At 47.6% G+C, this 15124-nt stretch overlaps 1 protein-coding gene across 1 annotated transcript in view; it reads left to right on the forward strand.

Moving 5' to 3' along the window:
* The first annotated feature begins 10986 nt into the window (after positions 1–10986).
* EEPD1 (endonuclease/exonuclease/phosphatase family domain containing 1) overlaps positions 10987–15124 on the forward strand; it is a 311463-nt gene continuing 307325 nt past the window's right edge. Inside the window, exon 1 of the mRNA XM_086964827.1 lies at positions 10987–12666. Within this exon, the coding sequence (XP_086820953.1) occupies positions 11789–12666 (878 nt within the window). The 5' untranslated portion in view covers positions 10987–11788. The remainder of the gene's footprint in view (positions 12667–15124) is intronic.

A 15124-nucleotide genomic window follows, 5' to 3' on the forward strand; every position in this document is an offset into this window, starting at 1 on the left:
ACATACCCAGAGGGTCTCAAGGCGCTTAGGAAGGGGAGGAGGATTACTGGTCAAATATCCACGTTTTAAGTTGCTTTCTGAATGCTAGGTGGTTCTGGGTAAGGCGAAGGTAAGTGGGGAGTGAGTTCCATGTTCTAGCAGCCAGGTATGAGAAGGATCTGCCTCCCATGGTGGTCTTGTTGATGCGAGGTACAGTGGCGAGGGCTTGGTTGGAAGAACGTAGTTGGCGGGAGGGGGTGTAGAAGGACAGTCGTGAGTTGAGGCATTCTGGTCCGATTTCGTAGAGTGATTTGTGTGCGTGGGTTAGCAGTCGGAAAGTGATTCTCTTATTGACGGGTAGCCAGTGGAGGTCTTTCAGGTGACCAGAGATGTGTTCGTTGCGCGGGATGTCTAATATGATCCTGGCTGAGGCGTTTTGGATTCGTTGGAGTTTTTTCTGGAGTTTAGCGGTAATACCTGCGTAGAGGGTGTTTCCGTAGTCCAGTCGGCTCGTGACCAGAGCATGGGTGACTGTTTTCCTGGTTTCGGTGGGGATCCAGCGAAATGTTTTTTTGAGCATGCGAAGAATGTTGAAGCAGGATGAGGAGACGGCGCTGACTTGTCTGTTCATTGAGAGTGAAGAATCCAGGATGACGCCTAGGATCCGTGCGTGGTCTGTCGGGATGGGTGCTTTTCCAAGGGCTTCCGGCCACCAAGAGTCGTCCCATGCAGAGGGGGATGTACCTAAGATGAGGACTTCTGTTTTATCTGAGTTCAGTTTCAGACGGCTGTGTTTCATCCATTCGGCAACTTCTTTCATTCCTTCGTGTAGGTTAGTTTTGGCGGTGCTGGGGTCATTGGTGAGAGAAAGGATCAGTTGGGTGTCATCCGCGTAAGAGATGATGTTGAGGTTGTGTTGGCGGGCGATGGCTGCGAGGGGGCTCATGTAAACGTTGAAGAGGGTGGGACTGAGTGAGGATCCTTGTGGTACGCCACAGATGACTTCAGTGGCCTCGGACTTGAATGGTGGAAGGCGGACTCTCTGGGTTCTTCCGGTGAGGAACGAGGTGATCCATTCAAGTGCTTTTCCTTGTATTCCGATGTTTCTGAGGCGTTGTAAAAGGGTGCTGTGGCAGACTGTGTCGAATGCTGCAGAGAGGTCGAGGAGGATGAGGGCGACTGTGTCTCCATTGTCCAGTAGAGTTCGAATGTCGTCTGTTGCTGCGATGAGGGCGGTCTCAGTGCTGTGTTTTGCTCGGAAGCCAGATTGTGAGGAGTCGAGGGATTTGTTGGCTTCGAGGAAAGCGGCGAGCTGGTTGTTGACAGCTTTCTCGATTACTTTGGCCGGGAATGGAAGGAGCGAAATGGGGCGGTAATTTTTGAGTTCGGTGGGGTCCGCTGTGGATTTTTTCAGAAGGGCGGTGAGTTCAGCGTGTTTCCAGTTTTCCGGGAAGGTGGCGGAGTTGAAGGAGCAGTTGATGACGTCTCAGAGGTGCGGTGCTATGACGGAGTCTGCTTTGTTGAAGATGTGGTGAGGACATGGGTCTGTGGGGGATCCTGAGTGGATGGAGTTCATCAGGCGGATGGTGTCCTCAGTGGAGATTGGGTTCCAGTCGTTAAGGGTGTTCAGAGTTGAGAGACACAGTGTTACTTGGATTCTGGTACTTTTCAGGTAAAGACATCTGACTTATCAAAGGTGTTGAACCAGTCAGCATTAAAATGCAGCCTTATGCTGAGTACCCGAGAATCCCATAATATAATCTGATCCCTGAAACCATTGCTGGGATCCCTCTTGTGATTGACTCAATGATTGAGCAAGGCATTCTGAAAGAGATTATGGGGAGTCTGATGTAATCACCCATTATAAGTTTACAGAAACCCAGCAGCAAGTACTGCATAGTGCAGGATTTGAGAAGGGTATATTCGATTGTTGTTTCATGTTGTCCTGTGGTACCGAATCCAGATGTGATTTTGTTTCAGGTTCCATGTTAGGTCTAGTGGTTCTCTGTCAGTGATTTTCATCAAGCCTTCTTTTCTATACAATTGCATGAGGATAGTCAGTTTCTCTTCGCTTTCCATTTCGGTAGCCGTGTTTTGGCATGGCGCAGAGTCCCACAAGGGTATACAGAGAGCCCCTCGATCTTTAATCAGATACTCAAAAAGAATTTGGAGTCCAATGTGATGCCCTATTACTCACTCATAGTGCAATAAACTCATGACCTGTTGGTGGAGTCAAATATAAAGTGTCTCCGATAAAGTTGCAGTACTGTAAGAAAGAAGTCGTGTATCTAGGACATCACATTGAGATGGGAGCAAGGAAGGTGTCACAAGGTAGAATCTCTGCGATTCTGAAAATGGTTCTGCCAACAACACAGAGAGAAGTGAGGATGTTCTTGCGAATGGTGAGCTAAGACTTTACAGGGTCTGATGTAGGAAGACGTGTCAGATCCATTACTATGGGATGACAGCTGCATGCATGTTTTCTCAAAGCTGAGAGAATGTCTCTTATGTGCCTCTGCACCAGAAATGTCTGATTATATTAAATGTTTCTTTGTTTTGCAGTGTGAGAGAGGGCAGAGCTCTTTAGTGCTAACCCAGATGTATGGGAATGGCAGCAGGCCCAGCTGTCTCACCGCCATGGCCTCCACAGGAGTCAGCATCAGGAGTGTAAGTCCATTGTTATCGGTCACCCCTTGACTGTTTTTGTTCCCTATTCAGTTGAGGTATTGTTGGCATGTAACAGCACACAGCACCAAACCAATGCTTGGCTTACCAAGTATGAGTAAGTCATCCTTGGAGCCAAGAATGTGACATTAAGGAGATGTACCGTACTAAATCCTGTTATCGTATTACCCATCCATGGGAATGAAATTGTTGAATGTGAAGTTGCGCAAGGCTGTTTTGATGTTACTGAACTATGCAGCAAGCTGAGAAAGACATACAAGATGTGCCACTACCTGAATCAGATTATGTGCTGTTTGTTGATGGCTCCTGCTTACGAGACCATGATGGAAATCTGAGAGCTGCTTGCACAGTCTGTTGGACTTGGCCCTTTTTGTAGAGTCATCCCTGAACTTTTCGACTTCCTCCTCTATTTTGTCTGACCTGTTTTTGTTGGTTTTATGACTTTGGGCACTTTACCACTGCTGATCAGTACTAAAGTGCATGTGCTCTCCCTATTATAAATTATTGCATGGATTAGTGACTCCATGATTGGCTAATTTGGTTTACTTGTCAGACCCTAGTACAGTGCACTGAGTGTGCCCAGGGCTTGTAAACCAAATGCTGCTCGTGGCCTTGCGGTACAAAAGGGGGTGGTGATGGACGGAGCATCTGAATCAATCAAACACTCACACCCAGTCAAAAGATCTGGGTTTAATCCATCACCGTTCTTAACCCGACGAACCAAAAACGATACATTGTATGCCGTTTGAGCCCGTGTTTCAAAATATTTGGATATCTATTTCCACCTGATTGAACAGCTAATTGAAATTAGGCCAACGGATGTGGCCCAAGTTTTGAATATCCAAGATTTTATTCGTGGTTGACACTGCGCCCCACGTTACTTGCCGTTTATGACTTCACTCGGCATTCTGTTGGAAATTCAAGGGAGTTTCTTCAGCATAGAAAAATACCATCCTGATGATGGTCTATTTGACGACTGCCCTCTAGACCGAAACGTCGACACTCCATCATCTCCTTTAATGCTGCTTTGACACTAACTCACAACCATTTTTTATTAATTAACTTAGGTTGCGTGTTTTACCAATTGGAGTTGATGTTTTCAGTTATGAACTGTAGAGAAAATATTGTTTACCTCTGTTCATGACTTCTTGCTCTAATTAATTTGTTTGTATCTATCTCCCCAATTTTGTTGCAGTAAAATTTTTTGTCATAATATAATTTTTGCTCTGTGTGTTCTCTCTTCTCCTTCCATTAATACATTTATTTTTTTGAATCAAGATTGTTATCCTGTGGATACTACTGAGTGTGTTACTTTTGTACTACTCATCAAACAAACTTAACCTATCCTAAATAAGTCCCTTGTAGCATTCTCTGACCTTAGCTAAAAAACTAAGGGCATTATTTATGAAGGCCTTGCGCCGCCGGTGCGTCACTTTTAACATGGGAAAAAGTGACGCACCGGTGGCGCAAGGCCTTCATAAATAAGGCCCTAAGATGGTTGGATATTTCTTTAGACCCCCATGACACTGGACACTGCTTATGCACACATACACAACTTAAACTGTTCGTTAACAGGTGTAGAAAAGAAATTCATAGATGCAGTAGAAGACAGAAGAAGAGATATATTGGCTAAGGCAACAAATCACTCAAAAGTGCCACAATGGGTTAAAGATGAAAGTGAGCATAGATTTGTGGGGAACATAGCAGCATTAGCTTTATATTGGCAACACAAAGGGAGATTATGTATATTCAGTAGGAAATCCTCAACTGACACAAATTTTGAAGGGAAAAGTAAATGGGGCCAAACTTTTGAAGTTCGAGTGAACTGGGGATTATATTTAGAGAGAGCAGATCCTGATTTTCCTGGAGTTTATAAGATTTGTGGGAGGATTGCATTTTACAGGTTGTCCAAGCCTAAGGACTTGATAAAATACATTAGGAACATTACTGATTTGAAGAAACATTTGAAAGAAAGAAAGAAAGTTTTGAAAGTGTTAACAGCAACAGGTGCTTGGGCAGAAAAGGGGAATGGGTTTTCTGCTATAGGCAGATGGTTTGGTAACTAGGTAGTGGAATTATTGGAAGCATTTTGTAACCCTTAGTGATAATTGCACTTTGTGGATTATTTCTGTTTGTAATCTATAAAGGATACAAAGGAGCACAAGTGATAAAGAGATTTAAGAGATAGGGAGCAGATATGGAACTGGAGACTAGACAGAGAAAATACTATGATGGCATAAAATAAAGTTCTTGGCGTTTCGATCCCGTATTTAGATCACAGGGATCATCATCAGGACATTCCATAAATGCCTAATAATAACAAGCCTCTCAAAACCATGTAAATAGCATGGCTTGGTTCCGGGTGAATGGGTTAATTAACAGGGGTCACCCAAGTGGGGACCGTTAGGCACAATTCGGGAATCTGTGATCTAAATAGGGGATCGAAACGCCGTTGACCATATTCATGTGCCATATACTGTTTGTATACTATGTGCAAGGTTTATGTAATGGCGCATCTGATACTATCTGTTCACACTGCGATTTAAAAGAACATTAGCTTTCTGCCTAGAAGCCCTTTTCTGTTCACTTTGAGTGTACTAAAGTGTCTATGTGTAATTGAGGTACAGGCTTGTGCCCCACACTGTGATACCGCTAAAGGATATTCTTTCAAATATTTTGTTATGGAAAATACATGCTGACCACTGTCCGGCTGGACAAGTCACCGCAATACGGAATCCATTGTGTCAGTATTTATTTACTTGTTTTATCCTGTGCTGCATGGGACCACTGTTGTTTCCAAAAAGAAAGTTCCTGCACAACATCTTCTATACCACAGAAGTAGGACATGTCAAAACGCCCTCCTTTTTCGCTTGTAAGACTCAATGCCAGAAACCGGTCCTCTGAAGCGTATTTACGGTCCAGGGAAGACATGGCTTGGCAGTTCGGGCTGGACTGTTCCCATGAGGCCCAGGGTCAGACTGATTTGCATATAGCCATGTCTGAACTGGGGTGGCAGAGTGGGCTAAAGAACGGTGATGGATTAAACCCAGATATTTTGACTGGGTGTGAGTGTTTGATTGATTCAGATGCTCCGTCCATCACCACCCCCTTTTGTACCGCTTTTGGCTGCCATAAGTGTGGCGGGGTATGCTCAAAAGTGAGTCCCTTGCTCACTTTGCCACTGGATTCAAGCAAGCCGGGCTGAAGACGGCTGGAATGACAGAAACCGGTCCTCGGAAGCTTGTTTCCGGTCCAGGGAAGACATGGCTTGGCAGTTCGGGCTGGACTGTTCCCATGAGGCCCAGGGTCAGACTGATTTGCATATAGCCATGTCTGAACTGGGGTGGCAGAGTGGGCTACAGAACGGTGATGGATTACACCCAGATCTTTTGACTGGGTGTGAGTGTTTGATTGATTCAGATGGTCCGTCCATCACCACCCCCTTTTGTACCGCTTTTGGCGGCCTTAAGTGTGGCAGGGTATGCTCAGACATGAGTTCCTTGCTCACTTTGCCACTGGATTCAAGCAAGCCGGGCTGAAGACGGCTGGAATGCCAGAAACCGGTCCTCGGAAGCTTGTTTCCGGTCCAGGGAAGACATGGCTTGGCAGTTCGGGCTGGACTGTTCCCATGAGGCCCAGGGTCAGACTGATTTGAATATAGCCATGTCTGCACTGGGGTGGCAGAGTGGGCTAAAGAACGGTGATGGTTTAAACCCAGATCTTTTGACTGGGTGTGAGTGTTTGATTGATTCAGATGCTCCGTCCATCACCACCCCCTTTTGTACCGCAGATGTAGAGAGGAGCACAAATATGTGTGTAAACCTAGCTCCTGCACATACTACTGTTTGTGGGCATTCGGAATTTAAAAGAATAGTGCTTTTGTGATATGGGTTTACAATATTAATGGCAAGCTAAAAGGATATCAATGCATGCAAAACAGCGTAAATTTCCACTAGAAAAATGCTAATTGTAAAATGAACGGTGTAAATCCGAGTGGTAAACTGTTAAGCTTACTGCTGAGAAAAACTAACGCCACAATTAGAGAGGAGAGGAGGGGGGAGGAGAGTAGAGATGGGGAGGGTGGGAGACAGGAGAGGGGAGGAGGGAGAGGTGAGAGTGGAGAAGGGATGGCGCTGTTAAAAAGAGACAAGTTGTTCTTGATGCAGGAACAGCAAATTCTTCTCTCACAGTTTCAGGAGTGTTGAGCAACTAAAAACATTATTAGGAAAGGACATCTCAGCCTTGGAACTGTGTACTGCAGAGAATGTGCATCTATGAAGTTTTGAGAGGTTATTTAAGTTACCAATTACCATATAACAATGATTCACGTAAAAACAGATGTGTTTATTAAAACCTGTACTGTAATTGATGTAAAATAAAGGGCATAAGACAGTGAGATGCAGGTACAGATGAAAACACCTAGAAGTGGCATAAAAAGCAAACATAACAAAGAGGAGAAGGAAAAGGAATGCAGGAGAAAAACGTATATATGTCATTCTCTATAAGTGCTTGATTTCTAAAAGTTGGAAGGGCAGAAAAAGGGTTCACCTTATTACCTACCATGGCAGCTCCTGGTGTTTGGCACCCAAATGCTGCTGGCTCATTTGAACAACTGCCATTTAGACCACTCCTAACATCACCCTTCCTTTTCTGAGTAAGATTATTTGACTGCCTCCCAGGCAAGGGAGTAGCCAGAGAAATAAAATACACCCCACTTTGAACCAAAGGTCTTGTGGCACAAAGCAAGTTAAGCAAGTCATTGCGGCCATCCCCAGAAGAGCTTGCTTGTCTCTTCCATATAAGACTTTATTCATTCATCCTTTGATTCTTCCATCCTCCACTTATATCCACCATTTCACCTTTACATTCTGTCATCCATTCAGTCATTCATCCATAATTCAGTCTTTCACCAGTCTGTATGTCCATCCATCCCATAATCCAAATCCAAACCTATCCAGCCATCTTCAAACGTTTACATACATCTATCCATCTTTTCACTCAGTCATCCAACCTTTCACTTATCCATCCTCCTTTCATCCATCCATCTATCCTTTACATCATCCAGCTATCCTTTCGTTCATCCATCCACCTTTTCTCTCCATCCATCCTCCCTTTCACTCATCCATCCACCCTATGACCCATTCGTGAATCCACTGATCCACCTATCCATTCACCCTTTCCCTTATCCATCCGTCCACCCTTTCATCCAGCCATCCATCTACCCCCTTTCACTCAGCCATCCATTCTTTCATTCATCTATCCCTACATCCATCCTTTCACTAATCCATCCACCCTTTCATTCCATCCATCCATCCATACTTTCTCTCAGCCATCGATTCGTCCATCCTCTTTCCCTTTCCCTCATTAATCCATGCATCTATCCATCTCTCTTTTACTCATCCATCTCCTCACCATTCACTCTTCTACATCCATCCTTTCACTCACTCACTCTCCCACCCTGTTATGTTTATTATGAGCCTTTATCTGTCAATATGCATACAGAAGAGGCCCCTCTGAACCTCACCCCTGCTGTAGCTGCTAAATAGGGGGGGAGGGGTTGACGATGCCCCTGCTCCCAGGCCTCTAGGACATGGTACTTATGTTGTGCTCAGTCTACAAGGCACATGCTACAGTTATCAACTCCTGAAAGACACAGTATCACATACCTGTAAGCAATACTATCCTGTGTTATCTCTGCTAATAAATTATATAACATAAATGTGTTTGTTTTCTTTGACTGTCTATCCGACTCCAAGATTGAGCAAGTGTATTTCGTTCACTAGACTTTATCTAACATTGTATTTTATGGGAGTGCTTTAGGCTAATTACTGTGAAATAATGTTGAATGTATAAATCAATGTTTATGAATACCCCTCTTCATGGTGTGACACTAAAGGCAGACAACTCATTGCCATTGTTATCAGTTAGACATACCCAGTGCCACACAGGAATTCCCGGTGACACAGTCACTCTCAACCCGAATCCACCATTGTTGAGAGTGCCAACTCTCTATGGGTCATCCTAGACAAAAGGCTCAACCTACATTCCGAATCAACCCCATGGCCAGAAATGGCTACATTACACTGATGCTGATCGCTCTCCAATGATTCCTAATTGAAGCCAGAAGTATTTACAAGATTGCTTGCGTCACCCATTAAGCTCTACACACTCCTCATTACCTGCGGACAAACTAAAACTATCAGCCGGCTCTAGACCATTCGATAGATCAATCAATTAGGGTTGGTAAAGCGCAACTACTCACCCGTGAGGGTCTCAAGGCACTGGGAAGGGAGGTAGGGGTGCCTCCGTAGTGTGCTGGGGTCATCGGAAGAGCCAGGTCTTGAGGTCCTTCCTGAACAGGGGCAATGTGGGAGATTGCCAGAGGTAGATGGGTAGAGTGTTCCAGGCTTTGGCTGTGAGATAGGTGAAGGACTTTCCTCCTGTTATAGTCTTGTTGATACGAGGGACAGTGGCTACAGAAAGCTGGGCTGATCGCAGGTGTCTTTTGCGTGCGTTAAGGGAGAGGTGACTGTTCAGGTATGCAGGTTCAGTGTTGTGAAGCACCTTGTATGCATGGGTGAGGTGTTTGAAGGTTATTCTTCTTTCGACTGGAAGCCAGTGAAGATCGCGCAGGTGTTTGGTGATGTGACTTCGATGGGTGATGTTGAGGATCAGTCTGACTACGGCATTATGGACAGTCTGGAGTTTGCGAAGGAGTTTCTTATTGATTCTGGCATAGCGTGTGTTGCTGTAGTCCAGTCAGCAGGTGATGAATGCATGTGTGACTGTTTTTTTTTTTGCTTGCTTGGATTCCATCTGAAAGTCTTTCGGGGCATGCGAAAGGTGTTAAAGCAGGTCGAGGAACGGTGTTGATCTGGCGGTTCATTGTGAGTGATGAGTCTAGTATGATGCCGAGGTTTTGGGCGTGGTCCGTCTGGGTAAGGGGAATTCCGAGGGCGGATGGCCACCAGGAGTTGTTCCATGTGGAGAGGGTAAAGCCAAGGATGAGGACTTCTGTCTTTTCTGAGTTGAGTTTCAGGCAGCTATTCTTCACCCAGATGACGACAGCTTTCATCCCTTCTTGGAAGTTGTGTTTGGTGATGTTGGGTTCGCTGGTGAGGGAGAGGGTCAGTTGGATGTAAGTGTAAGAGACGATGTTGATCATTGTAGACCATTGTGAAACTCCAAAGGAATGATGCTAGAACCCTCACCCTTTAAAAAGAAACGGCTCTAGGCACAATCTTTCTCAGGTAGCACAACCAGAATCTGGAACTCATTACCTCTAAATACCTGCAACATCCTCGCTGGCGACTTTCAATCAGACCTGAAAGCCCTTCTCCTCCAACAATATTTTAGCTAAAGCATTGCAAATAATCTTGGCACAGACATCTATACTGCCTCGACCTTTTCACTGCTGTATATATCTCTTGTACATTTTGTTTTTCTTTTACAATCTACCTTTCAGTCATTCTCGAACTTTGCGACTATTTGTGTAGTATTTGTTAATTTTAAACCATCTGTAACTTCCATGTAATTAAATATTTGTATTGTAAAGTGCTGCAGCACAAGTCTGTGCTGTATAAATATGCAAAAATAAATAAACTGGGTATTTGAAGATGCCAGCCTCATTTTCAGTGTAAGACTAATAGGTTTGTATTTTGATAAGGTGGTAAAATGTGTTTCATTACATACACTTGTCTAAATAATTTAAAGTGGAAGTACATTTAGCATCAGACATATATTCTGCTCCTACAATTTGAGAGTTAGGTGAGTGAGTGACAACCCCCGCTGTAGCACCCACTGGGGCCCATGGTGGAATCTTCACCGCAAACCTCTTCTAAACATGCCAACTATCCCTATTCAGGAGGGAGACACAATATGTTAAGCCCAAAATGGCTTTGTTTTATAAGTCTTCAGGTTAAAATATCCTCCACTTTAATGTAAACCAATGGGGAAAATCAATTCCTAGATATTTTCATCAAAATCTCTCTCTTACCAGGCAGGCATAATGCTCTACTGTCTCTGCTTCGCTTATTATTCTACGACAAGCAGCTCGAGCGGCAGTTAATAATAGCTTTCCATTCACTTACACTCCTTCTACCTACTGCAGCAAGAAGGCATTCGCCAGCACGCCCAGCTGGGTGGCACAGGCAGTGGGCAGCGCGCGCTGTTCGGACAGATCCAGCCAGCAGCAACCAGTGTGGCCCATGTGACCGGCTGCAAGGGAGGCCGCGGCTCTGTGCACGCTGTATGCGCCCCGCCCCTGCCGGCTAGGCTCCTCCCCCGCACCGCCTCTGCTGCCTGCAGGGACAAGCTGCACACACTTTAAAACAGTAAGCTGCTCGGCGTAGACTGACAGAGAGCCTGCGGTGCGGGCGCCCTCTGAAGAGACGAGGGAAAGTGTCCCGTGGTCGTCTGCGAGGACAGAAGCTTCTGAAACCTGATTTCCGGCAGACGTCGCCCGGAAAGGAGCTGCAGAGTGGTTTGTTTGCACGGATTTCGCTGCACGCGCCTGGCATCAAGAGGCAGCGAGAGACAGTTGACCTGCTGTGAGGTGCGTGCACGACCCTGCCGCAGGTTAAGCCCACACGCTGCAGAGATGCGGCTTCTGCTGTCGCCCAGCCGGCATCCCACAGAAGCTGCGTGCCAGTCACCCTGACCCCGGCTTCACTTTCCTGCCTCTTGGAGACGCGGCCGGTGCCACTCTTGCAAAGGAACTTGAGGGGTTTTAATGATTTATGGTGCCAGTAGCACGCGCGGTGTCAGCTAGAGTCCCGCCCCGCTCCCTAAAGCTTAGCTTTGAGTAATTAATTTTAATGCCTCGGATGCTTCATCTGCACATCATCGAATCGGTGGCTAAGAAGACCGCATTGGACGAGTTTGCATCCAGTGTGCTGACTCACAACTTTTAGTAGCTAAGTTACTTTATTAATAACGGTGAACAACCCTGGCCTCACACCTTGGCCAGTCCTATTTGTCCTTTTACTTTCATCGAATCTCCCCAGACAAATCTTATTTTTCAAATGAAATACTGTATTTTGATTGAGAACCCTCAGATCCCTCTCCGGTGGATGTTTGGACCTTGAAGCCCGTAGAAGTGCACCCCTCGCCCCGGTGAAGGACCATGGGAGGCAACCTGGGCTGCCACCGCTCCATCCCCAGGGACCCGTCCGACTTCTGCCAGAGCAGCCGCAAGTTCAGCGCGGCCTGCAACTTCAGCAACATCCTGGCGGCGAACCCGGAGCGGCTGAACATCAACGCGGCCACCGAGGAGGAGCTGATGACGCTGCCGGGGGTCACGCGCGCCGTGGCCCAGAGCATCGTGGAGTACCGCGAGTACATCGGGGGCTTCAAGAAGGTGGAGGACCTGGCGCTGGTCAGCGGGGTGGGGGCCGCCAAGCTGGAGCAGGTGAAGTTCGAGATCTGCGTGGGCAGCACCGGCCGGGGGGGCTCGGGACAGCGCTCCCCCAGCGCCTCCCTCAGGAAGGAGCGCCAGCGCCTGTCCTCCGTCTCCTCAGCGAGACTCAACATCAACACGGCCACGGCCGCGCAGCTGATGAGCCTCCGGGGCGTGACCGAGGCCGTGGCGCGCGGCATCGTGCACTACCGCACTGAGCACGGGCCCTTCCGCAGCGTGGAGGACCTGGCCAAGGTGGGCTCTGTCAGCGCCTCCTTCCTGGAGAGGATCAGGCACCACGTGTCGGTGGAGAAGTCCAGGCCGCCCTCCACCGCCACGGCCACCAATAACGGGGGGCTGCACTTCACCGCCAGGCCGCACCCCAGCCCCACTTCGCTCAGCTTGCAGAGCGAGGACCTGGACTTCCCTCCCGGGGGCCCCACGCAGCTCATCTCCACCCGCCCCCCGGTGGAAGTGTTCGCTGGGGTGCGGGACGGCCAGCCCGTGGTCAGGGTGGCCACCTGGAACCTGCAGGACTGCTCCCTGGAGAAGGCCACCAACCCCGGGGTGCGAGAGGTGGTCTGCATGACTCTGCTGGAGAACAGGTAAGAGTGATATTGGGTTTGACTTTTTACCTGACAGTATCGTCTTTGGTGGTGATGTGCTATAGGCTGGAGCGCTGGAATGTAGGCTTCCTATTAGTAGTAGTGAATTGGCTGTTGATGGTTACTACACTCTGGGAGCACTATGCATGCAATATAAATGTAGCATCCAAAAATCAACAATGACTAGTCTGCTTATGACCTTGTTAAACAATGCCATTGTAAGGTTGGCATCCCAGTGGAATGAAGGATGCAGCAGCGGTGCTGAGAATGCGAATGACTGCTCAAAGAATGCCTGTCGCCTCAGGTCCTAAGCCTCTGGCGCGCCCGTCAGAACTGCCACGCTTCCTGATGTTTGCACCTGCACTGAATGCACAAGCGGAAGTGCACGTGAATCCGGTCACTTTCATGTTTGAGAGGTTGCTGTAATATCAGTATCTCCATGTCCCGGGAAGAACATATTACTTTACTTATTTACCTAGGCTTGTAAAGCCTCGAACATGCCTTAGGAGCATCAGTGTACTCGGCAGACCAACACGGACTTTATGGTACTTTACAACTTGCAGCTGACAAGCAGAGAGAACAAATAAACATTCGGCTCAATGGACAGCCTGGGGCAGAGACAACTGGAAAACCACGTTCTGTACGAAGAAGGGCCAAGAGATAAAAGGGACTTCTGAGACAGAGAGTATATATATATATATATATATATATATATATATATATATATATATAGAGAGAGAGAGAGAGAGAGAGAGAGAGAGAGACCAGACACAGACACAGACACATTTAACATAACAAAACATACTTTTTGGCTTGTGGCCAGAGCTGCTTACCTGGGCAAAGGCATGGACTCTGTGTGTCCCCAGTGCGCGGTGTTTGTGGTGGACAGCTGAACACTACATTTGTGGTGTCAGGTAAGGCAGTGCTTTTGCTGAGCACTTTGGTGGGGGAAGCCAGTTTGAACAGGCGAGGGAGGGAGTGTTTGTGTTAGTTATCATTCTTTCGATGATGACCGACCTCTTTGTTCAGTGATAACAATAATATTCATTTACGTAGCGCCATGCAGCTCTAGATTAGCAATGCACATTTCTTGCAGATACAGGGTCTCTCTCGGTTAGAGGTTGGCGGACTTGGGACCGATGCCTCCTCCAACCTGGCTGTTCTCCTTCCCCGTTTACAAGTGGGGAGCAGCAGGACTTCCGCCGGGGGAGCTTCAGCTGACTCTGCCAGCGGAGACCCTGGCATCACCTGTTGACCTGCTTGCTCTCTAGTGGGCAACTAGCCACAGCGCTGGACACACCCCTCTGTTAAGGGAAGAGAAACCATGATTGAAAGTCCCTGCAATAGCATGCTTTGCAAGGCCCGGTGGTCCTGGCAGTGAAGAAACAACAGTGCCCCCAACTCTAAGGGAGACAGCTCCCACTGCCTTGGAGGCAGTTGCTTACTAAAACAGATTCTCTCTCTAGGTGTTTACAATCGCTGAAAGGGACCAAAAGTCCTGGTGCCCACTTGCAAACTGCCTTCTCTGCAGTGCACCTGCGTGTGCATTTGAGGCAGAGAGATCCCCGCCAAGCAGACGGGCATCTCTGGGAATGCCAGGCAGCCCGGTGCCATGAGGGGCGGAGGACAGGCCCTGCTCAGATGGTAGGCTTTCTGCCCTCCTAGGATTCGAAGAACCCGTTGGTCTTATGTACTTCTCAGAAATTACACCTAGCACACGGCTGGCGTAATGCATGCAGCACAAGGCTGGCGTAATGGGAGCAGCACAAGGCTGGCGTAATGGAAGCAGCACAAGGCTGGCGTAATGGAAGCAGCACAAGGCTGGCGTAATGCAAGCAGCACAAGGCTGATCTAATGCATGCATCACAATTCTGGCGTAAGGCATGCAGCACAAGGCTGGCGGAATGCACGCAGCACAAGGCTGGCGGAATGCACGCAGCACAAGGCTGGGGTAATGCACGCAGCACAAGGCTGGGGTAATGCATGCAGCACAAGGCTGGTCTAATGCATGTAGCACAAGGCTGGCGTAATGGATGAAGCACAAGGATGGCGTAATGCATTCTGCCAAAGGCTGGCATAATGCATGCAGCATGATGCTGGCGTAATTCATGCACCACAAAACTGATGTAATGCTTGCATCACACACAATTCTGGTGTAACGCACGCAGCACAATGCTGGCGTAATGCATAGGGCATGAGGCTGGTGGAATGCATGCAGCACGAAGCTGGTGTAATGTGTGCAGCACAATACTTGTGTAATGCATGCTGTAATGCGTGCAGCACAAGGCTTGTGTGATGCATGAAGCACAAGGCTGGCGTAGTGCATGCAGCTAAAGATTGGTGTAATGCGTTCAGCACAAGGCTGGTGTAATGCGTGCAGCACAAGGCTGTTTCAATGCATGCAGAACAAGGCTGCTGCAATGCATGCAGCACAAGGCTGGCGTAATGCACGCAGCAC

Source organism: Lissotriton vulgaris, chromosome 4_1 (assembly GCF_964263255.1).
Source record: "Lissotriton vulgaris chromosome 4_1, aLisVul1.2, whole genome shotgun sequence".
Classification (NCBI taxonomy): Eukaryota; Metazoa; Chordata; class Amphibia; order Caudata; family Salamandridae; genus Lissotriton; species Lissotriton vulgaris.